Genomic DNA, 24033 nt, shown 5'->3' with positions numbered 1-24033 from the left:
TGTATCCTGTTTCCATTGATCATCCTTGAGATGTTTCTACAGCTTGTGGTCCACCTGTGGTAAATTCAATTGATTGGCATGATTTGGAAAGGCACACACCTGTCTAATCTATATAAGGTCCCACAATTGACATCACAGAGCAAAAACCAAGCCGTGAGGTCAAAGGAATTGTCTGTAGAGCTCCGAGACAGGATTGTGTCGAGACACAGATCTGGGGAAAGGTACCAAAAACAATATGCACCATTAAAGGTCCCCAAGAACACAGTGACCTCCATCATTCTTAAATGGAAGACGTTTAGAACAACCAAGACTCTTCCTAGAGCTGGCCGCCTGGCCAAACTGAGCAATCAAGAACCAAGTGGTCACTCTGACAGAGCTCAAGTGTTCCTCTGTAGAGATGGGAGAATGTTCCAGAAGTACAACGATCTCTGCAGCACTCCACCAATCAGGCCTTTGTTGGAAAATCATTCTACAAGAAGCTGGTTGAGAGAATGCCAAGAGTGTGCAAAGCTGTCATAACGGCAAAGGGTGGCTACTTTGAAGAATCTAAAATGTATTTTGATTTGTTTAACACTTTTTGGGTTACTACATGATTCCATGTGTGTTATTACATAGTTTTGATATCTTCACCATTATTATACAATGTATAATACATGTACAGTACCAGTATACAGTACCAGTATACAGTACCAGTGTACAGTACCAGTATACAGTACCAGTATACAGTACCAGTATACAGTACCAGTGTACAGTACCAGTATACAGTACCAGTATACAGTACCAGTGTACAGTACCAGTATACAGTACCAGTATACAGTACCAGTATACAGTAGCAGTATACAGTACCAGTATACAGTACCAGTATACAGTACCAGTGTACAGTACCAGTATACAGTACCAGTGTACAGTACCAGTATACAGTACCAGTATACAGTACCAGTGTACAGTACCAGTATACAGTACCAGTATACAGTACCAGTATACAGTACCAGTGTACAGTACCAGTATACAGTACCAGTATACAGTACCAGTATACAGTACCAGTATACAGTACCAGTGTACAGTACCAGTATACAGTACCAGTATACAGTACCAGTGTACAGTACCAGTATACAGTACCAGTGTACAGTACCAGTATACAGTACCAGTATACAGTACCAGTGTACAGTACCAGTGTACAGTACCAGTATACAGTACCAGTATACAGTACCAGTGTACAGTACCAGTATACAGTACCAGTATACAGTACCAGTATACAGTACCAGTGTACAGTACCAGTATACAGTACCAGTGTACAGTACCAGTATACAGTACCAGTGTACAGTACCAGTATACAGTACCAGTATACAGTACCAGTGTACAGTACCAGTATACAGTACCAGTATACAGTACCAGTGTACAGTACCAGTATACAGTACCAGTGTACAGTACCAGTATACAGTACCAGTGTACAGTACCAGTATACAGTACCAGTATACAGTACCAGTATACAGTACCAGTGTACAGTACCAGTATACAGTACCAGTATACAGTACCAGTATACAGTACCAGTGTACAGTACCAGTATACAGTACCAGTGTACAGTACCAGTATACAGTACCAGTATACAGTACCAGTCAAAAGTTTGGACACACCTTTTCTTTATTTTATTATTTTTATTTTTACTTTGCCTTGATGACAGCTTTGCACACTCTTGGCATTCTCTCAACCAGCTTCTTGTAGAATGATTTTCCAACAGTCTTGAAGGAGTTCCCACATATGCTGAGCACTTGTTGGCTGGTTTCTTTCACTCTGCGGTCCAACTCATCCCAAACCATCTCAATTGGGTTGAGGTCCGGTGATTGTGGAGGCCAGGTCATCTGATGCAGCACTCCATCACTCTCCTTCATGGTCAAATAGCCCTTACACAGCCTGGAGGTGTGTTGGGTCATTGTCCTGTTGAAAAACAAATGATAATCCCACTAAGTGCAAACCAGATGGGATGGCGTATTGCTATTTTACCATGAAGGCCTGATTCACACAGTCTCCTTTGAACAGTTGATGTTGAGATGTGTCTGTTACTTGAACTCTGTGAATAATTTATTTGGGCTGCAATTTCTGAGGCTGGTAACTCTAATGAAATTATCCTGCAGCAGAGGTAACTCTGGGTCTTCCTTTTCTGTGGCGGTCCTCATGAGAGCCAGTTTCATCATAGCACTTGATGGTTTTTGCAGCTGCACTTGAAGAAATGTACAAAGTTCTTGAAATTTTCCGGATTGACTGACCTTCATTGTCTTAAAGTAATGATGGACTGTCATTTCTCTTTGCTTATTTGAGCTGTTCTTGCCATAATATGGACTTGGTCTTTCACCAAATAGGGCTATCTTCTGTATACCACCCCTACCTTGTCACAACACAGCTGATTGAGATGGAAATATCCGTAAACATTTTTGAAATAGGGGTTGATTGTTAAATGCAACAACTATCATAGTGTCTAATATCGCTAGGATAATGCCTTTGGCTGCTAGACAATGAAATAAAGTTGAAAGAAAACGAATAGAACAGGAGAACACACTTGAGGAACTCTTTATTAAATAATTGCTTCAAAATGTCTCTGGTAGGATTTTGGCTATAGGCTACTTTGAATCAAAATAAGACATGCGTCTAATATGAAGTCAAACGTCCAGTTTAAAACAATTAAAGGACAGGAAAAATATAGCGATGCTGATGGTAGGTCTGATAGGCCGAACCATCGTCTGGTAGGCCGAACCATTGTCTGGTAGGCCGAACCATCGTCTGGTAGGCCGAACCATCGTCTGGTAGGCCGAACCATCGTCTGGTAGGCCGAACCATCGTCTGGTAGGCCGAACCATCGTCTGATAGGCCGAACCATCGTCTGATAGGCCGAACCATCGTCTGGTAGGCCGAACCATCGTCTGGTAGGCCGAAGCATCGTCTGATAGGCCGAACCATCGTCTGATAGGCCGAACCATCGTCTGGTAGGCCGAACCATCGTCTGATAGGCCGAACCATCGTCTGGTAGGCCGAACCATCGTCTGGTAGGCCGAACCATCGTCTGGTAGGCCGAACCATCGTCTGATAGGCCGAACCATCGTCTGGTAGGCCGAACCATCGTCTGGTAGATGGAAAGGCTTTCCCAAAAACATTCTCAATTAAATGTTAACTAGCAACAAAGTAGCCTGCTTACCTGGCAGAATGATATCATAATTATTTGCATCAATCCAATGGCCGTTTGTTTTGCAAACTCCATCTCAATTGTTACAGAAACACCACTAACCAAACAAGAGTGATTTGAAGTATAAATTGAAGTATGAATTGAAGTATAAATACACTCAAATGTTTTTCTCAGACCTCAAAAGTGGTCTACTGGGGGGCCTCCCGAGTGGTGCAGCGGTCTAAGCCACTACATTGCAGTGCTGAAGTGTCTCAACCTTCAATAGTAGGCCCACTATTAGCCTACTTGCACAGTAGAGCTTGGGCCAGTATGGGATTCATCATTTTAGGTCATGCAGAATTTATGTCACTGTTTTTCACACAGGGAGCTTTTCCTTTGGCAGGCGGGCCGTTTGGTATACCCACTTCTCCAGGCACCACTCCACCACTGGGCTATAGGCTATCTAAATTAATTGAGAAATTAACGATCTGATGGTGGAACTCCTCCACTCAATCACTGTGTTAATCAAAAGTGAAACGGCAAACTTGGAAAGAATTCAAGGCTTAAAAGTCCTCTGAAGTTTAATTTCCACCTCAAAATGTCAGACCTGAATCTCAGCATATGGGGTTTATTTTCTATTTCTATGCTTGTTTTCTCTTTCAATGGTGAAATCAGTTAGCATAGCATCTATTGTTCCTTTCTATATCAGTTAGCATAGCATATATTGTTCCTTTGTATATCAGTTAGCATAGCATCTATTGTTCCTTTCTATATCAGTTAACATAGCATCTATTGTTCCTTTGTATATCAGTTATCATAGCATCTATTGTTCCTTTCTATATCAGTTATCATAGCATCTATTGTTCATTTATATATCAGTTAGCATAGCATCTATTGTTCCTTTGTATATCAGTTAGCATAGTTTATATTGTTCCTTTCTATATCAGTTAGCATAGCATATATTGTTCCTTTGTATATCAGTTATCATAGCATCTATTGTTCCTTTCTATATCAGTTAGCATAGCATCTATTGTTCCTTTCTATATCAGTTATCATAGCATCTATTGTTCCTTTGTATATCAGTTAGCATAGCATCTATTGTTCCTTTATATATCAGTTAGTGTAGCATCTATTGTTCCTTTATATATCAGTTAGCATAGCATCTATTGTTGCTTTACATAGCAGTTAGCATAGCATCTGTTGTTGCTTTACATATCACAGCATAGCATATATTGTTGCTTTACATATCATTTAGCAAAGCATCTATTGTTGCTTTCTATATCAGTTAGCATAGCATCTATTGTTGCTTTACATATCATTTAGAATAGCATCTATTGTTGCTTTACATATCAGTTAGCATAGCATCTATTGTTGCTTTCTATATCAGTTAGCATAGCATCTATTGTTGCTTGCTACATATTTCTTCAGCTATTCAAATCCTCCTGCTGCAGGATTATTTTCCTCCTGTAACAAAACGTGTCAAATTAAGATCCGACATCTGTAGTTGTACCATTGCCAAGTGTACAGATGTTATATTCCAGAGTGTATTAAATGTAAAAGGTCATAGATGGTAAATTTATCCTCCATCTCCCAGTCTCCCGGCCTCCCCACAGAAGGGCTAGCCACCCCCTGAAGAACCACCACAGCCTGCCTGGGTACAAGGGCAGAATGGATTGGTTCGGTCTGTGCCTGGTGCTCGGGAATGTTTGAGCATCTGGCCACACTGGCTGTAGGGGGACTGTCTGTGAGGCAGCCAAGTGAAGGCAGTCGTCTGTAACCTAACCAAGCTGTCGCCTCATCACCATCATCACTCCTTATCACCATCACCATAATCATTGTGGTGGGAGATATCCGGAGCCGACAAGGTGATAAATCTGTTGCGGTGCCCTTGAGCAATACACTTAACCCTAATAGCTCCAGGGCGCTGTACAATGGTGACCCCACTCCCTAGTGGTGTCTCAGAGGAAGTTAGGATAAGCAAGAAACACATTTTCATTACACACTTGTTTAATAGGACAAATATAAGTAGCCCCAAATATTATTATTATTATTATTATTATCATCATCCCCCACTGTCGTGCCAGCGCTGTGGTAACCATGGAAATGGCCATGCTTGTCGATGCCCTTGGCGAGGTGGTTCTTGACAGAATTCCTGGGCCTCCTCGCTCATTAAAGGCCGCTGTTACTGGATTGTTGTTTATCTGGAAAGCTTCTGTGTCCTCAAGGCTGCCTGCCTGTCTGCCTCTCTCTTTCACTCTCTCTCCCTCTCTTTGTCTGTCTCTCTCTTTCACTCTCTCTCCCTCTCACTCTCTGTCTCCCCCCCCCCCCTCTTTGTCGGTCTCTCCCTGTCTCTATCTTTGAATCTTTCACTATCCTCTCCTGTCTTTGTCTGTCTCCCCCCCCCCCTCTTTGTCGGTCTCTCCCTGTCTCTATCTTTGAATCTTTCACTATCCTCTCCTGTCTTTGTCTGTCTCCCCCCCCCCCTCTTTGTCGGTCTCTCCCTGTCTCTATCTTTGAATCTTTCCTCTCCTGTCTTTTCCTCGCAGCAGTAGCCTTGATCCTTTACTCCTAGGATTACGTTGCATAAGTCAAGTAACAGTGAACAGAGTGGCCGTAGCATGAGGAATTGAACACTGAACATAGTGGTTGTAGCATGAGGTATTGAACACTGAACATAGTGGTTGTAGCATGAGGTATTGAACACTGAACATAGTGGTTGTAGCATGAGGTATTGAACACTGAACAGTGGCCATGCATGAGGAATTGAACACTGAACAGTGGCCGTAGCATGAGGAATTGAACACTGAACAGTGGCCGTAGCATGAGGAATTGAACACTGAACAGTGGCCGTAGCATGAGGAATTGAACACTGAACAGTGGCCGTAGCATGAGGAATTGAACACTGAACAGTGGCCGTAGCATGAGGAATTGAACACTGAACAGTGGCCGTAGCATGAGGAATTGAACACTGAACAGTGGCCGTAGCATGAGGAATTGAACACTGAACAGTGGCCGTAGCATGAGGAATTGAACACTGAACAGTGGCCGTAGCATGAGGAATTGAACACTGAACAGTGGCCGTAGCATGAGGAATTGAACACTGAACAGTGGCCGTAGCATGAGGTATTGAACACTGAACAGTGGCCGTAGCATGAGGAATTGAACACTGAACAGTGGCCGTAGCATGAGGAATTGAACACTGAACAGTGGCCGTAGCATGAGGTATTGAACACTGAACACAGTGGTTGTATAATGAGGTATTGAACAGAAAATAACCTAAAAAGTTTTGTTTACACTCAGTGAACCCTGGGCTGACTCCAGCTCAGTGGCTGCCAGCTGTGACTTGTAACTAAGACATCCATTTGTCAACTAATTTGTCAATCAAACTGTGAAGGGAAAGGATTGGGTTCACTCATTCAGAACACAGAAGCATTGAACTTCAGAAAACTTATTTAGCTGGTCTGCCAAACACCAGAGATCTTATTTAGCTGGTCTGCTGAACACCAGAGATCGTATTTAGCTGGTCTGCTGAACACCAGAGATCTTCTTTAGCTGGTCTCCTGAACACCAGAGATCTTCTTTAGCTGGTCTGCCAAACACCAGAGATCTTCTTTAGCTGGTTTGCTGAACACCAGAGATCTTCTTTAGCTGGTCTGCTGAACACCAGAGATCTTCTTTAGCTGGTGTGCCAAACACCAGAGATCTTATTTAGCTGGTCTGCTGAACACCAGAGATCGTATTTAGCTGGTCTGCTGAACACCAGACATCTTCTTTAGCTGGTCTGCCAAACACCAGAGATCTTCTTTAGCTGGTCTGCTGAACACCAGAGATCTTATTTAGCTGGTCTGCTGAACACCAGAGATCTTCTTTAGCTGGTCTGCCAAACACCAGAGATCTTATTTTGCTGGCCTGCAGAACACCAGAGATCTTCTTTAGCTGGTCTGCTGAACACCAGAGATCTTATTTAGCTGGTCTGCCAAACACCAGAGATCTTATTTAGCTGGTCTGCTGAACACCAGAGATCTTCTTTAGCTGGTCTGCCGAACACCAGAGATCTTATTTAGCTGGTCTGCCGAACACCAGTGATCTTCTTTAGCTGGTCTGCTGAACACCAGAGATCTTATTTAGCTGTTCTGATGAACACCAGAGATCTTCTTTAGCTGGTCTGCCGAACACCAGAGATCTTATTTAGCTGGTCTGCTGAACACCAGATATCTTTTTTAGCTGGTCTGCTGAACACCAGATATCTTCTTTAGCTGGTCTGCTGAACACCAGATATCTTCTTTAGCTGGTCTGCTGAACACCAGATATCTTCTTTAGCTGGTCTGCTGAACACCAGAGATATTCTTTAGCTGGTCTGCTGAACACCAGAGATCTTCTTTAGCTGGCCTGCAGACCTCAGAGGTTCTTCAATGTGCGCAGGCTGTCTTATCATTGCAAAATGTTCAGGTTTTCCAGAAATCCGGGTTGGAGGATTCCCGGGAATCAGAGGGAAATTGGTAGGAAATCCGGAATTGTTCAACCTAAATTGTGCAACCCCTAGAATTATTTTACCGTAAGTTACACCATAGATATAGGACGGACATATTGTCTGTGTGACACTCTCTGGGCTCCTGTTCTATAGGTTCTAGAATAGATTACGGGTTCCAAGATCTGGGTTCTTGACTATGGGGTAATGGCCACTGGATTCCAGGCTCTGGCCCCAGTGAGTAATGTCTGTGTTTGACGAGGTTAAGTGTTGGCTCCCTCTCCTTAGCAGGGATATTTATGCTAACTCCTTGGTCAGTACACAAATCCTGCCCCCTCTCTTGGCAGGGATGGGCTGAGGTTGTGGTGCTGAGAAGATTAGACATGCATAATGGTACCCAGCCCTGGCAGGGTGGTGTGGAGAATATATGACATGCATAATGGTACCCAGCCCTGGCAGGGTGGTGCTGAGAAGATATGACATGCATAATGGTACCCAGCCCTGGCAGGGTGGTGTGGAGAAGCCATTGACATGCATAATGGTACCCAGCCCTGGCAGGGTGGTGTGGAGAAGATATGACATGCATAATGGTACCCAGCCCTGGCAGGGTGGTGTGGAGAAGATATGACATGCATAATGGTACCCAGCCCTGGCAGGGTGGTGTGGAGAAGATATGACATGCATAATGGTACCCAGCCCTGGCAGGGTGGTGTGGAGAAGATATGACATGCATAATGGTACCCAGCCCTGGCAGGGTGGTGTGGAGAAGATATGACATGCATAATGGTACCCAGCCCTGGCAGGGTGGTGTGGAGAAGATATGACATGCATAATGGTACCCAGCCCTGGCAGGGTGGTGCTGAGAAGCCATTGACATACATAATGGTACCCAGCTGGCACAGACCACTGAGGAATAATCAATTCCTAGGAGGCTCCATGATGGCACAACAGAATGGGTGTCCTTCCCTAACGACAGTGAAAAGCGAGCAGAGAAAAGGGGAGGGAGGGAGCGAGGGAGGGAGAAAGATCTATGTGAAGTGGCAGGGTGCAGAGAGAGAGAGAGAGAGAGAGAGAGAGAGAGAACAATTACATTGTGACTGCTATAGGTTACTTAGTCATAAATGCGTAATCACAAAATATGAGTAGGTTTTGCAACACCTGATGATGCTTCATATATAGAATCAAAGAGAGTCTATGCTACAGTTCAGATTTAAATACCTTCATCCTTCAGCCTGAATTACCATAAACAATACACATTATTCATGAGGAGTTTTCACAAGTTTCTGAAAACAACATCCCAGGAAACAATGTCTAGTTACCTGCGTCATTTGTGGGGGATGACATGCTTACTGTTGCCTTGTTTTAATTTTGGTAATATTCTAGGAGGAACATTGGGAATGTTCTCAAATTGTTCCAAGAACGTTGAAACAACCTTCTTCTGTGGGAATTTCAGGACTTGAGCGTAGTAAAAGGTTCTCAGAACCTCCCTGCAACCTAAAAATAAATATTCCCAGAACAAATTAAATGATCACTTCTGTTCTCAGAACGTTTAAAAAAAAAAAGAGTTCTGTTTTACCGGTCAGGAAACGTATGCTTCATTCCAACAACCAATGTGAAACCAAAAACATACGTTCCCACAACTTACAAAAAAACAAATGTGCTAGCTGGGTTTATATTGTGCTATGTCTTCCTCCCAAATACCACCACATCCCATATAAAAGTAGGACACAATAAAGGGAAAAGGGTGTCATTTGGAACACATCCTTTAATCACTTTAGTTAATTCTTATCAAACTGCTATAATGAGTCTATCCCTTGATGAGAGATCATTGAAACGAATATCAATCGTCAATTGATCGCCTGTCATAGATTAGTCAGGGACCATTAATGCTCTGTTGTGATTGGAGAGGTGACATTTTCTCCCAATGCCGTTCTGTCGTTATCAGGAAAAACAAATGTGACAGAACATAAATATCAACCATTGACTCATCTTTGCCCCATGTTATTGATGGCTTGTCATCCCTGTATTTATCAATGCCTCTCCACAGACCAGACACTGTGTGCATAATGGATCAACAGTATCTGAATAACGATTAGCTTTTCCTTATCTCTCTCTTTCTGTCTCTATCTCCCTCTCTGTTATATATTTCTCTCTCTGTGTCCGCCTGATGCAACATGTCCCATTCAAATTCTAATCAGTGTCTCATCTTCAGGCAGACACTGTCGGAATATGCAGCTCACTAAAATGAGATAAAATAACACTATACCGCTCTCTTTCTACCTCTCTCCATCTCTGTGTCCTCTTTCTCTCTCCATATCTGTATCCTCTTTCTATCTCTCTCCATCTCTGTATCCTCTTTCTACCTCTCTCCATCTCTGTGTCCTCTTTCTATCTCTCTCCATCTCTGTGTCCTCTTTCTATCTCTCTCCATCTCTGTATCCTCTTTCTATCTCTCTCCATCTCTGTGTATCCTCTTTCTATCTCTCTCCATCTCTGTATCCTCTTTCTATCTCTCTCCATCTCTGTGTATCCTCTTTCTATCTCTCTCCATCTCTGTATCCTCTTTCTATCTCTCTCCATCTCTGTGTATCCTCTTTCTATCTCTCTCCATCTCTGTGTATCCTATTTCTATCTCTCTCCATCTCTGTATATCCTCTTTCTATCTCTCTCCATCTCTGTATCCTCTTTCTATCTCTCTCCATCTCTGTATCCTCTTTCTATCTCTCTCCATCTCTGTATCCTCTTTCTATCTCTCTCCATCTCTATATCCTCTTTCTATCTCTCTCCATCTCTGTACCCTCTTTCTATCTCTCCATCTCTGTATCCTCTTTCTACCTCTCTCCATCTTTGTATCCTCTTTCTATCTCTCTCCATCTCTGTGTCCTCTTTCTATCTCTCTCCATCTCTGTATCCTCTTTCTATCTCTCTCCAACCCTGTATCCTCTTTCTATCTCTCTCCATCTCTGTATCCTCTTTCTTTCTCTCTCCAACCCAGTATCCTCTTTCTATCTCTCTCCATCTCTGTACCCTCTTTCTATCTCTCTCCAACCCTGTACCCTCTTTCTATCTCCCTCCCTCTACCGCTAACTCCCACGCAGGCATCTGAAAATGAGAATGTGTTGTTTGACATGAGCCCAGTCTTTGACTGTTGTTGTTGTTGTTGTTGTTGTTGACTTCAGCTGCCTCTTCATCACCAGAGCCATCAGATGCAAGGTTCAGTCAGATGTCCTGCCTTACGCAGATTTGAAGTGTTTTGCTTTCTGAGAGATATATTTAATAAGGCCTGCAGTACATAAACACTCCATCTCTCTGTTCAGATCCCCAGATCCTCTTTCACTCTTCTTCTTCTTCTGTTACCACCTGGGTTTTTATATCTGGAGTCAGTAGCTTTGGAAGAAACTACAACACAATATGTTGAGTGTGTTGGAGATGTGTGTTTTGAAGACTGTGACTGAGACTGAGGTTGTGTCTCTAATTGCACCCTATTCCCAATGTAGTGTACTACTTTTGACCAGAGCCCTATGGGAATAGGGAGCCATTTGAGACGCAGGCAAACGTTTGTGTGTTCTGTGAAATTGCATCTTTCAACTTCACAATAGTCATTCTTGCCCCTGTGTAGAAGCCATGCTGTTCTGTGGCCGGACTCCAAATTGTGCTTGAAATAAAATGGATGATGGTTTCATAACAACAAATAGCCTAGATTATACCCCTCAAACTGAACTCTGGACCTCCAAGCCAGTTCCACTGCTTTTTTTTATTGTTCCCCTCTAGTCAGGGACTGATTTAGACCTGGGACACCAGGTGGGTGATTCCCCTCTAATCAGGCACTGATTTAGACCTGGGACACCAGGTGGGTGATTCCCCTCTAATCAGGCACTGATTTAGACCTGGGACACCAGGTGGGTGATTCCCCTCTAATCAGGCACTGATTTAGACCTGGGACACCAGGTGGGTGATTCCCCTCTAATCAGGCACTGATTTAGACCTGGGACACCAGGTGGGTGATTCCCCTCTAATCAGGCACTGATTTAGACCTGGGACACCAGGTGGGTGATTCCCCTCTAATCAGGCACTGATTTAGACCTGGGTCACCAGGTGGGTGATTCCCCTCTAATCAGGCACTGATTTAGACCTGGGACACCAGGTGGGTGATTCCCCTCTAATCAGGCACTGATTTAGACCTGGGACACCAGGTGGGTGATTCCCCTCTAATCAGGCACTGATTTAGACCTGGGTCACCAGGTGGATGTAATGAATTATCAGGTAGAACAAAAAAGCAGCGGGTTCTGGACCTCGTGGGGTCAGAGTTGAATACCCCTGGCTTATACCATCTCAGTAATTACTCTGCAGCATGTAGAGTGCATTAAATATTAAAGGCTCTGTTGGAATTTGCATCAGTGTTCTGATCGCTCCTAAGTCAATCTATAATTGTACTTCTTTCTCCCCCCTTCATCTCGTATATAATGCCCTACCCCCCCATCCCTCCTCCCTTCATCCTTCTTTCCCCATCCCTCCTCCCTTCATCCTTCTTTCCCCATCCCCCCCCCCCCCCCCCCCCCCCTCTCCCTACTCTCCCTCTCCGTCCATCCTCTCTCCTCTCAGGTGAATGATTGAGAATCAGAGCGATCTCCATGCTGTGAGACCCCACCCCATGCTCCTCCCTCCTCTCAGGGGATGGCCAAGGTCCAGGATGGACACACAAACACATGTGACAGGTACACTACACTTCCTCCCTATGTAGGGCACACAAACACATTATTTCTCATAGGACATTTCATAGGACATTTCCTACCACATATACACCCTACATAGGACATTTCCTACCCCATATACACCCTACATAGGACATTTCCTACCCCATATACACATTACATAGGACATTTCCTACCCCATATACACCCTACATAGGACATTTACTACCCCATATACACCCTACATAGGACATTTCCTACCCCATATACACATTACATAGGACATTTCCTACCCCATGTACACCCTATATATATGTGTGTGTGTGTGTGTGTGTGTGTGTGTGTGTGTGTGTGTGTGTGTGTGTGTGTGTGTGTGTGTGTGTGTGTGTGTGTGTATGTGTATGTGTATGTGTGTATGTGTATGTGTATGTGTATGTGTATGTGTATGTGTATGTGTATGTGTGTGTGTGTGTGTGTGTTCCCGGTGCAGCCCTGCGATGTTAGAAGAGAGCCAGGATGGTATGGACAGTGGTAGCCTGACTCCTGGCCCAGCTTCAGCTCGACAGGTCTGCATTCAGCGCCACCCCAGCCAAGGCTTCGGATTCATAGCAGGCAGCCAGAGACCAGTCATCGTACGCTCTGTCTCTGCAGGTAGGCAGGGATCTGTGTGTGTGTGTGAGCGAGACCGATAGAGTGAGAGATAGATGGAGAGACGATGTGAGTGTTTTCAGTTTGATGTCTACTACTGTATGTCCGTCTGTTACACATAGACTAAGTGTCCCTCTGCATGTGTGTGTGTGTGTGTGTGCGTGTGTGCGTGTGTGCGTGTGTGCGTGTGTGCGTGCGTGCGCGTGTGTGTGCGTGCGTGCGTGGGTGCGTGCGTGCGTGTGTGCGTGTGTGTGTGTGTGTGTGTGTGTGTGTGTGTGTGTGTGTGTGTGTGTGTGCGTGTGTGTGTGCGTGCTGTCCCAGACGGCCCGTCCATCGGCAAGCTTCTCCCTGGAGACCAGATCCTGGCCATCAATGAGGAGGTGGTGAGCGAGGCTTCCCGGGAGAGAGTCATAGACCTTGTAAGGTAACATCCTTTATATCACCACAGAGGAGGGTGGAAGGAGGGGGGAGGATGGGGGAGGTCGAGGGGTGGTTGGTTTGGCGAGGACGGTAGAGCGAGGGGTTGGGGGGGTAAGGAATGAGTGGAGGAGAAGAATCCAATGCTATGTGTCTCTAGGTTGTTGTTCATCTATAACCTACACCTGATGTGAGTCTATGACCGACACCTGATGTGAGTCTTTAACCTATACCTGATGTTGGTCTATGACCTACACCTGATGTGAGTCTATGACCTACACCTGATGTGAGTCTATAACCTACACCTGATGTGAGTCTGTAACCTACACCTGATGTGGGTCTAGGATCTACACCTGATGTGAGTCTATGACCTACACCTGATGTGAGTCTAGGACCTACACCTGATGTGAGTCTAGAACCTACACCTGATGTGAGTCTAGAACCTACACCCGATGTGAGTCTAGAACCTACACCTGATGTGAGTCTAGAACCTACACCTGATGTGAGTCTATAACCTACACCTGATGTGGGTCTAGGACCTACACCTGATGTGAGTCTAGGACCTACACCTGATGTGAGTCTGTAACCTACACCTGATGTGAGTCTAGAACCTACACCTGATCTGGGTCTAGGACCTACACCTGATGTGAGTCTATGACCTACACCTGATGTGAGTCTAGGACCTACACCTGATGTGAGTCTGTAACCTACACCCGATGTGAGTCTATGACCTACACCTGATGTGGGTCTATGACCTACACCTGATGTGAGTCTATAACCTACACCTGATGTGGGTCTAGGACCTACACCTGATGTGAGTCTAGAACCTACACCTGATGTGAGTCTATGACCTACAACTGATGTGAGTCTATAACCTACACCTGATGTGAGTCTAGAACCTACACCTGATGTGAGTCTATGACCTACAACTGATGTGAGTCTATAACCTACACCTGATGTGGGTTTAGGACCTACACCTGATGTGAGTATAGAACCTACACCTGATGTGAGTCTAGGACCTACTCCTGATGTGAGTCTAGAACCTACCCTGATGTGAGTCTAGGACCTACACCTGATGTGAGTCTAGAACCTAAACATTATGTGAGTCTAGGATCTACACCTGATGTGAGTCTAGGACCTACAACTGATGTGAGTCTATAACCTACACCTGATGTGGGTTTAGGACCTACACCTGATGTGGGTCTAGAACCTACACCTGATGTGAGTCTATAACCTACACCTGATGTGAGTATAGAACCTACACCTGATGTGAGTCTATAACCTACACCTGATGTGAGTATAGAACCTACACCTGATGTGAGTCTAGGACCTACTCCTGATGTGAGTCTAGAACCTACCCTGATGTGAGTCTAGGACCTACACCTGATGTGAGTCTATAACCTACACCTGATGTGAGTCTATAACCTACACCTGATGTGAGTCTAGAACAGTGGTTCTTAACCTGGGTTCGATCGAACCCCAGGGGTTCGGTGAGTCAGTCTCAGGGGTTCGGTCGGAGGTCAAGACACACATCCGATTCATATGATTCGTGATGACACGCTCCGCTTGGCCATCATTGGCTGCAGGTGATCACGCTACATCGCTTGGCCTATCTGTGCTGCAGGGAATTTGGTGCGCTCAGTAGTCGACTTGTGACTGTCGTGATGGTACGTCTTGTGATTTCTTTCTTAATATTTTAATCCCTTCATACTTACTATGTCAAGCAAAAAAGGAAAGTGGTCGGACGAATATGTACAATATGGATTTACATGTATAACGGAAAGTGATGGGAGTCAGTGTCCTAACTGCATGATATGCAATGCCAAGTTGAGCAATTCTAGTCTAGCACCGGCAAAACTAAGAAAACACTTCCTTAAGCTGCATGGAGATGGAAAATACAAGAACACAATGCTAGCTGAATTCAAGGTGAAGAGAGCCAGATTCGATGAAAAGGCTACTCTGCCTGTTCTCGGCTTTGTACCCATCAACAAACCGATCCTCACAGCATCGTACGAAGTTGCTTACCTGATCGCAAAGCAGGGCAAACCACACACCATTGGTGAAACACTCATAAAACCAGCTGTGTTGAAGATGGCGAATATCATGCTGGGAAAAGAGGCTGAAGTTAAGTCCCAAATCCCAAATTCCTCTTTCAAATGACACCATCGGCGACAGAATAGAGGACATGAGCAAAGACATCTTGGCTCAAGTAGTTGCAGATCTGATTTCAAGCCCGGTAAAATTCAGCCTTCAACTCGACGAGACCACAGACGTTTCGAATCTAAGCCAGCTTGCTGTATTCGTGCTCTATGTGAAAGACGCCGTGATAAAGGAAGATTTTTATTTTGTAAGCCTCTTACAACAACAACTAAGGCAGCCGATGTGAAGAAACTTGTGGATGACTTCTTCAAAGACAACAATCTTTCGTGGGATGCTGGGAAGAAAGTCTGGTTTTGGTGCGCTAGTGAAAGCCGATGCACCACACATCATTGTTACGCATTGTATTCTGCACAGGCATGCGTTGGCAACAAAAACCTTGCCTCCAAAACTGGCAGAAGTATTAAAAATTGTAGTAGAATGCGTTAACTATGTGCGAACTAGTGTCTTCAGTGAGCTGTGTAAAGAAATGGGCTCTGAATTCGAAGTACTTCTGTACCATTCTAACGTTAGGTGGTTATCCCGGGGACAGGTGCTGAATCGTGTTTTTGCCGTGCGTGTGGAATTAGCCCTGTTTTTGCAAGAGCACCAACATTGTCATGCAGATTGCTTCAAAAATTCTGAGTTCATTCTCATTTTAGCGTACATGGCCGATATCTTCGCAGCTCTCAATCATCTCAATCAAAATATGCAGGGCGGTGGAGTCAACATCATCGAAGCGGAGGAAAACCTGAAGGCTTTTCAAAAAAAGCTACCGTTATGGAAACTACGAACAGAGAACAATAACTTCGCAAACTTTCCCCTGCTGGACGACTGTGTAAGTAAGATCGAAGATGTATCTGGAATCGGAGACATTTCTGTACCCGCGGAACTGAAGCAAGCAATTGCCACGCACTTAGATGAGCTTGCAAAGTCTCTCGACGGATACTTCCCTACAAGAGAGTCATGTCCAGCATGGGTGAGACAGCCGTTCACGTTTAGTGTTGAGACAACAGATGTCAATGATGAATACCTCGATGAAATCATTGAAATTTAGCAGAGCCAGGTTCAACAGCGACTCTTCAGAACAACAACGCTTTCAACGTTTTGGTGTCAACAAATGGTAACGTACCCTGTTATTGCTAAGAAAGCTCTGGAGATTTTCATACCGTTTGTTACAACATATCTTTGCGAGCAATCCTTTTCGAGGATGCTGGACATAAAAACGAAGAAAAGGAACAGACTTTGTTGCGAAAATGACATGAGAGTGGCACTTGCCAAGGTGAAGCCGCACATTTCTGAACTGGTCTCTGAAAGGCAACAGCAGAAGTCACACTGATTTGCAGTAAATATTCATTATTATGTTTTTGTTTTTGTGTGAAAATGTTTTGATGATTTTGTTCTTTGAACACAGTGATGTTGATGCACGGTTCATTTTGTGCACCAGTCAAATATATACCTATGTTTTGAATTAGATTTTTTTTTTCAAGGGTTCGGTGAATGCGCATATGAAACTGGTGGGGTTCAGTACCTCCAACAAGGTTAAGAACCACTGGTCTAGAACCTACACCTAATGTGAGTCTAGGACCTACACCTGATGTGAGTCTATAACCTACACCTGATGTGAGTCTATAACCTACACCTGATGTGAGTCTATAACCTACACCTGATGTGAGTCTAGGACCTACACCTGATGTGAGTCTATAACCTACACCTGATGTGAGTCTATAACCTACACCTGATGTGAGTCTATAACCTACACCTGATGTGAGTCTTGGACATACACCTGATGTGAGTCTAGAACATACACCTGATGTGAGTCTAGGACCGCCACCTGATGTGAGTCTAGGACCTACACCTGATGTGAGTCTAGAACCTACACCTGATGTGAGTCTAGAACCTACACCTGATGTGAGTCTATAACCTACACCTGATGTGAGTCTATTACCTACACCTGATGTGAGTCTAGGACCTACACCTGATGTGAGTCTTGAACCTACACCTGATGTGAGTCTATGACCTACACCTGATGTGAGTATAGAACCTACACCTGATGTGAGTCTAGGACCTACTCCTGATGTGAGTCTAGAACCTACACCTGTTGTGAGTCTAGAACCTACACCTGATGTGAGTATAGGACCTACACCTGATGTGAGTCTTGGACATACACCTGATGTGAGTCTAGAACCTACACCTGATGTGAGTCTATAACCTACACCTGATGTGAGTCTATACCCTACACCTGATGTGAGTCTAGGACATACACCTGATGTGAGTCTAGAACCTACACCTGATGTGAGTCTATGACCTACACCTGATGTGAGTCTATAACCTACACCTGATGTGAGTCTATAAGCTACACCTGATGTGAGTCTAGGACCTACACCTGATGTGAGTCTAGAACCTACACCTGATGTGAGTCTAGGACCGCCACCTGATGTGAGTCTAGGACTTACACCTGATGTGAGTCTAGAACCTACACCTGATGTGAGTCTAGAACCTACACCTGATGTGAGTCTAAAACCTACACCTGATATGAGTCTAAGACAGGACGAATCTTTGGAGGAAATGTTGTTCTTAGCTCATTCAATGTGTGAACTCACACAACACATTAAGAGCAGAATATTTGCATTAAATGCAGCAGCAGTACAGCGGGAATAGTTCTGTGAGTTTGAAGGCTAAAGTCATGGGGAAATAGTCTGTCTCTAAGCCTCGTGTTCCATGGAAACACAATGAGACAGATGAGTCATTGAATCATAGAGAACAGAGAGGAGGTTTTGCAGGTAAAAACACTACCGTTTCTTCCAAAGCCACAGCTCTAGTGTTACCTAACCCACTCCACACTGCTCTCTCCTCTCGTGTCTGCTGCCTGTCCTCTCTATAGATGCTGCAAAGACTCCATAGTTCTCACCGTGCTGCAGCCTCACCAGGTAACAATACACAGCTCCCCCTCAATGTTTCTCTCATCGTCTCCTTGACATTCTCAAGCTCTATCTCTATCTCTTTATCCCTCCATTTCTCCTGTTCTCTCTGCCTCCGTCTCTCTCTGCCTCCGTCTCTCTCTGCTCTCCCTCTCTTTCTGCCTCCCTCTCTCTCTGCCTCATCTCTCTCTGCCCCCTCTCTCTCTTCCTCCCTCTCTCTCTGCCTCCGTCTCTCTCTGCTCTCCCTCTCTCTCTTCCTCCCTCTCTCTCTGCCTCCGTCTCTCTCTGCTCTCCGTCTCTCTCTGCTCTCCCTCTCTCGCTGCCTCCGTCTCTCTCTGCCTCCGTCTCTCTCTGCTCTCCCTCTCTCTCTGCTCTCCCTCTCTCTCTGCCTCCGTCTCTCTCTGCTCTCCCTCTCTCTCTTCCTCCCTCTCTCTCTGCCTCCGTCTCTCTCTGCTCTCCCTCTCTCTCTCTGCTCTCCCTCTCTCTCTTCCTCCCTCTCTCTCTGCCTCCGTCTCTCTCTGCTCTCCCTCTCTCTCTGCCTCCCTCTCTCTCTGCCTCCGTCTCTCTCTGCTCTCCCTCTCTTTCTGCCTCCCTCTCTCTCTGCCTCCCTCTCTCTCTGCCTCCTTCTCTCTCTGCCCCCTCTCTCTCTGCCTCCCTCACTCTCTGCCCCCTCTCTCTCCCTCTCTCTGCCTCCCTCTCTCTCTGCCCCCTCTCTCTCCCTCTCTCTGCCTCCCTCTCTCTCTGCCCCCTTTCTCTCTCCCTCTCTCTCTGCCCACTCTCTCTCTGCCCCCTCTCTCTGCTCTCCCTCTCTATCTGCCTCCCTCTCTCACTGCTCTCCATCTCTCTCTCTGCCTCCCTCACTCTCTCTGCCTCCCTCTCTTTCTCTGCCTCCCACTCTCTCTCTGCCTCCCTCTTATTCTCTCTCTCTCTCATTCGCTCTCTCACTCATTCTCTCATTCTCTCTCTCCGTCCTTCTCTCTTTCCCTCATTCTCTCTAACCTCATTCTCTCTCTCCTCTCGCTCTCTCAATATCTCTCATTATCTCTCTCTCTCATTCTCTCTCCCTCATTCTCTCTCTCCATCATTATCTCTTTCCCACATTATCTCTCTCCTTCATTCTCTCTCTCCTTCATTCTCTCCCTCCCTATTTTTACTGTGTGTCGTGTGATTGTCAGTAAGTACTCTTCAAACACACTAAAAACAAATGGTTCTATACAGTGACAAATAGGTGTTATTTGTCTTGTGACCATAGCTGAACCCTTTTTGGTGCTGTATGAAAAGTTTTTTTTGAGGTTCTAGGTTCTACTTGGTTCAAGGTTCTACATGGAACCTGTATGGTGCTATAAATCAAATCAAATTTTATTTGTCACATGCGCCGAATACAACAAGTGTAGACCTTACCATGAAATGCTTACTTACGAGCCCTTAACGAACAGTGCACTTCAAGAAGAGTTAAGAAAATATTTACCAAATAAACTAAAGAAAAAATTATATTATACGAGGCTATATACAGGAGGTGCCGGTACCAAGTCAATGTGGAGGCTGTATACAGGGGGTACCGATACCGAGTCAATGTGGAGGCTATATACAGGGGGTACCAGTACAGAGTCAATGTGGAGGCTATATACAGGAGGTGCCGGTACCGAGTCAATGTGGAGGGTATATACAGGGGGTACCGATACCGAGTCAATGTGGAGGCTATATACAGGGGGTACCAGTACAGAGTCAATGTGGAGGCTTTATACAGGAGGTGCCGGTACCGAGTCAATGTGGAGGGTATATACAGGGGGTACCGATACCGAGTCAATGTGGAGGCTATATACAGGGGGTACCAGTACAGAGTCAATGTGGAGGCTTTATACAGGAGGTGCCGGTACCGAGTCAATGTGGAGGCTTTATACAGGAGGTACCGATACCGAGTCAGTGTGGAGGCTTTATGCAGGAGGTACCGGTACCGAGTCAGTGTGGAGGCTTTATACAGGAGGTACCGGTACCGAGTCAATGTGGAGGCTTTATACAGGAGGTGCCGGTACCGAGTCAGTGTGGAGGCTATATACAGGGGGTACCGGTACAGAGTCAATGTGGAGACTATACACAGGAGGTACCGGTACAGAGTCAATGTGGAGGCTATATACAGGAAGTACCGGTACCGAGTCAGTGTGGAGGCTTTATACAGGAGATACCGGTACCGAGTCAGTGTGGAGGCTATATACAGGAAGTACCGGTACCGAGTCAGTGTGGAGGCTTTATACAGGAGGTACCGGTACCGAGTCAGTGTGGAGGCTTTATACAGGAGGTACCGGTACCGAGTCAGTGTGGAGGCTTTATACAGGCGATACCGGTACCGAGTCAGTGTGGAGGCTTTATACTGGAGGTACCGGTACCGAGTCAATGTGGAGGCTTTATACAGGAGGTACCGGTACCGAGTCAGTGTGGAGGCTTTATACAGGGGGCACCGGTACCGAGTCAGTGTGGAGGCTTTATACAGGCGGTACCGGTACCGAGTCAGTGTGGAGGCTTTATACAGGAGGTGCCGGTACCGAGTCAGTGTGGAGGCTATATACAGGGGGTACCGGTACAGAGTCAATGTGGAGACTATACACAGGAGGTACCGGTACAGAGTCAATGTGGAGGCTATATACAGGAAGTACCGGTACCGAGTCAGTGTGGAGGCTTTATACAGGAGATACCGGTACCGAGTCAGTGTGGAGGCTATATACAGGAAGTACCGGTACCGAGTCAGTGTGGAGGCTTTATACAGGAGGTACCGGTACCGAGTCAGTGTGGAGGCTTTATACAGGAGGTACCGGTACCGAGTCAGTGTGGAGGCTTTATACAGGAGGTACCGGTACCGAGTCAGTGTGGAGGCTTTATACAGGCGATACCGGTACCGAGTCAGTGTGGCTTTATACTGGAGGTACCGGTACCGAGTCAGTGTGGAAGCTATATACAGGAGGTACCGGTACCAAGTCAGTGTGGAGGCTATATACAGGAGGTACCGGTACCGAGTCAGTGTGGAAGCTATATACAGGAGGTACCGGTACCAAGTCAGTGTGTAGAGGTATATGTTAGAGGTCATTTGTACATGTAGGTAATTTGTAGGGACCGGTGAAATGACTATGCATAGATAATAAACAGTGAGTAGGGGTGAAGTGACTATGCATAGATAATAAACAGTGAGTAGGGGTGAAGTGACTATGCATAGATAATAAACAGTGAGTAGGGGTGAAGTGACTATGCATAGATAATAAACAGTGAGTACGGGTGAAGTGACTATGCATAGATAATAAACAGTGAGTAGGGGTGAAGTGACTATGCATAGATAATAAACAGTGAGTAGGGGTGAAGTGACTATGCATAGATAATAAACAGTGAGTAGGGGTGAAGTGACTATGCATAGATAATAAACAGTGAGTAGGGGTGAAGTGACTATGCATAGATAATAAACAGTGAGTAGGGGTGAAGTGACTATGCATAGATAATAAACAGTGAGTAGGGGTGAAATGACTATGCATAGATAATAAACAGTGAGTAGGGGTGAAGTGACTATGCATAGATAATAAACAGTGAGTAGGGGTGAAGTGACTATGCATAGATAATAAACAGTGAGTAGGGGTGAAGTGACTATGCATAGATAATAAACAGTGAGTAGGGGTGAAGTGACTATGCATAGATAATAAACAGTGAGTGGGGTGAAATGACTATGCATAGATAATAAACAGTGAGTAGGGGTGAAGTGACTATGCATAGATAATAAACAGTGAGTAGGGGTGAAGTGACTATGCATAGATAATAAACAGTGAGTAGGGGTGAAGTGACTATGCATAGATAATAAACCGTGAGTAGGGGTGAAGTGACTATGCATAGATAATAAACAGTGAGTAGGGGTGAAGTGACTATGCATAGATAATAAACAGTGAGTAGGGGTGAAGTGACTATGCATAGATAATAAACAGTGAGTAGGGGTGAAGTGACTATGCATAGATAATAAACAGTGAGTAGCAGCAGTGTACAAAATAAATGGAGGCGGGTCAATGTAAATAGTCCGGTGGCCATTTAATTAAAGAACCCTTTATAAAGAACCATTAAAAACCCTTTTACAACCCTTTTACAACCCTTTTACAACCCTTTTACAACCCTTTTTGGGGCGATATAGAACCCTTTTTTATAGTTATTTTTATGGTTCTTTATGCAACCTTTATAGAAACGCTCTACACTGAGTGTACAAAACATTAGGAACGGCTTCCTAATATTGAGGTGCAACCCCCTTTTGCCCTCAGAACAGCCTCAATTCATCAGGGCATGGACTCTAGAAGGATGTCAAAAGTGTTCCACAGGGATGCTGGCCCATGTTGTCTCCAATGCTTCCCACAGTTGTGTCAAGTAGGCACGCCCCCAAATATTCAAATGAGCCGCTGCTCATACATTCAGTGGTGGAAGGGTACCGAATTGTCATACTTCGGTGAAAGTAAAGATACCTTAATAGAAAATGACTCCAGTAAAAGTGAAAGTCACCCAGTAAAATACTACTTGAGTAAAAGTAAAGATACCTTAATAGAAAATGACTCCAGTAAAAGTGAAAGTCACCCAGTAAAATACTACTTGAGTAAAAGCATAAAATTATTTGGTTTTACATATACTTAAGTATCAAAAGTAAAAGTATAAATCATTTCAAATGTCTTATATTAATCAAACCAGATGGCACCATTTTCTTGTTTTTGTTATTTACGGATAGCCAGAGTCACACTCAAACACTCAGACATCATTTACAAACAAAGCATTTGTGTGTAGTGAGTCCACCAGATCAGAGGCAGAGAGATGACCAGTGTCATGACGTTGGCCTGGGGGTAGGTTTGTGACAGTCATAAATACCTCTTCCCCCCTTTTTCCTCTCCCCCCTTTTTCCTCTACTGATGTGACATTTGAAAATAATTTTGCACGCCCAATTTTTCAGTTTTTGATTTGTTAAAAAAGTTTGAAATATCCAATAAATGTCGTTCCACTTCATGATTGTGTCCCACTTGTTGTTGATTCTTCACAAAAAAATACAGTTTTATATCTTTATGTTTGAAGCCTGAAATGTGGCAAAAGGTCGCAAAGTTCAAGGGGGCCGAATACTTTCGCAATGCACTGTATATTCTGGTTATCCGGCCAATTGAACATATGCGGTGGTACTTAATGAATATGATGTCAGTTCGGTTGTCATCTGAGACATTCTCATCAATGATAGGATGACATAAACTCTACAGTGGAAAGTCTGCACATTGTAGTTATCGGAGTCACATGGAATTGTTGTTCAATTTAAATGTTTGAATATAAACGTATTGGTGAAGAGATGAAATGTAATTTTAGCTTCTAAATGAGAGATTTGGGTTTTCATAAGGTTAGGGCTCTGCTCAATCAGTGGCCCGCCCCTGTGAAGAGACATGGGTTAAAAAACTTTTCAAACACACCCTTCTCCCTCCACTATATAAAGCCTTGACGAAAATGTAACCTCCTGTTCCAAGTATGTGAGGTCTGCAGCCTCTGCGTTAAAAGGACTAATATGTCAACTACAGAAGTAAACCAACCTCAGCGTGAGCTTTGGCTGCGAATGGT

At 44.7% G+C, this 24033-nt stretch overlaps 1 protein-coding gene across 1 annotated transcript in view; it reads left to right on the top strand.

Annotated features, from left to right (window-relative positions):
* Nucleotides 1-24033, top strand: part of LOC118946012 (FERM and PDZ domain-containing protein 4-like) — a 148478-nt gene that overhangs the window by 121778 nt on the left and 2667 nt on the right. The window contains exons 3-6 of the mRNA XM_036969714.1: nucleotides 12225-12337; nucleotides 12804-12964; nucleotides 13283-13380; nucleotides 18399-18444. Of these exons, the coding sequence (XP_036825609.1) occupies nucleotides 12297-12337; nucleotides 12804-12964; nucleotides 13283-13380; nucleotides 18399-18444 (346 nt within the window). The 5' untranslated portion in view covers nucleotides 12225-12296. The remainder of the gene's footprint in view (nucleotides 1-12224; nucleotides 12338-12803; nucleotides 12965-13282; nucleotides 13381-18398; nucleotides 18445-24033) is intronic.

This window comes from Oncorhynchus mykiss, chromosome 31, assembly GCF_013265735.2.
Source record: "Oncorhynchus mykiss isolate Arlee chromosome 31, USDA_OmykA_1.1, whole genome shotgun sequence".
Classification (NCBI taxonomy): domain Eukaryota; kingdom Metazoa; phylum Chordata; class Actinopteri; order Salmoniformes; family Salmonidae; genus Oncorhynchus; species Oncorhynchus mykiss.
The sequence above is the reverse complement of the archived record's forward strand: the minus strand, read 5'-3'. Positions and strand labels throughout refer to the sequence as shown.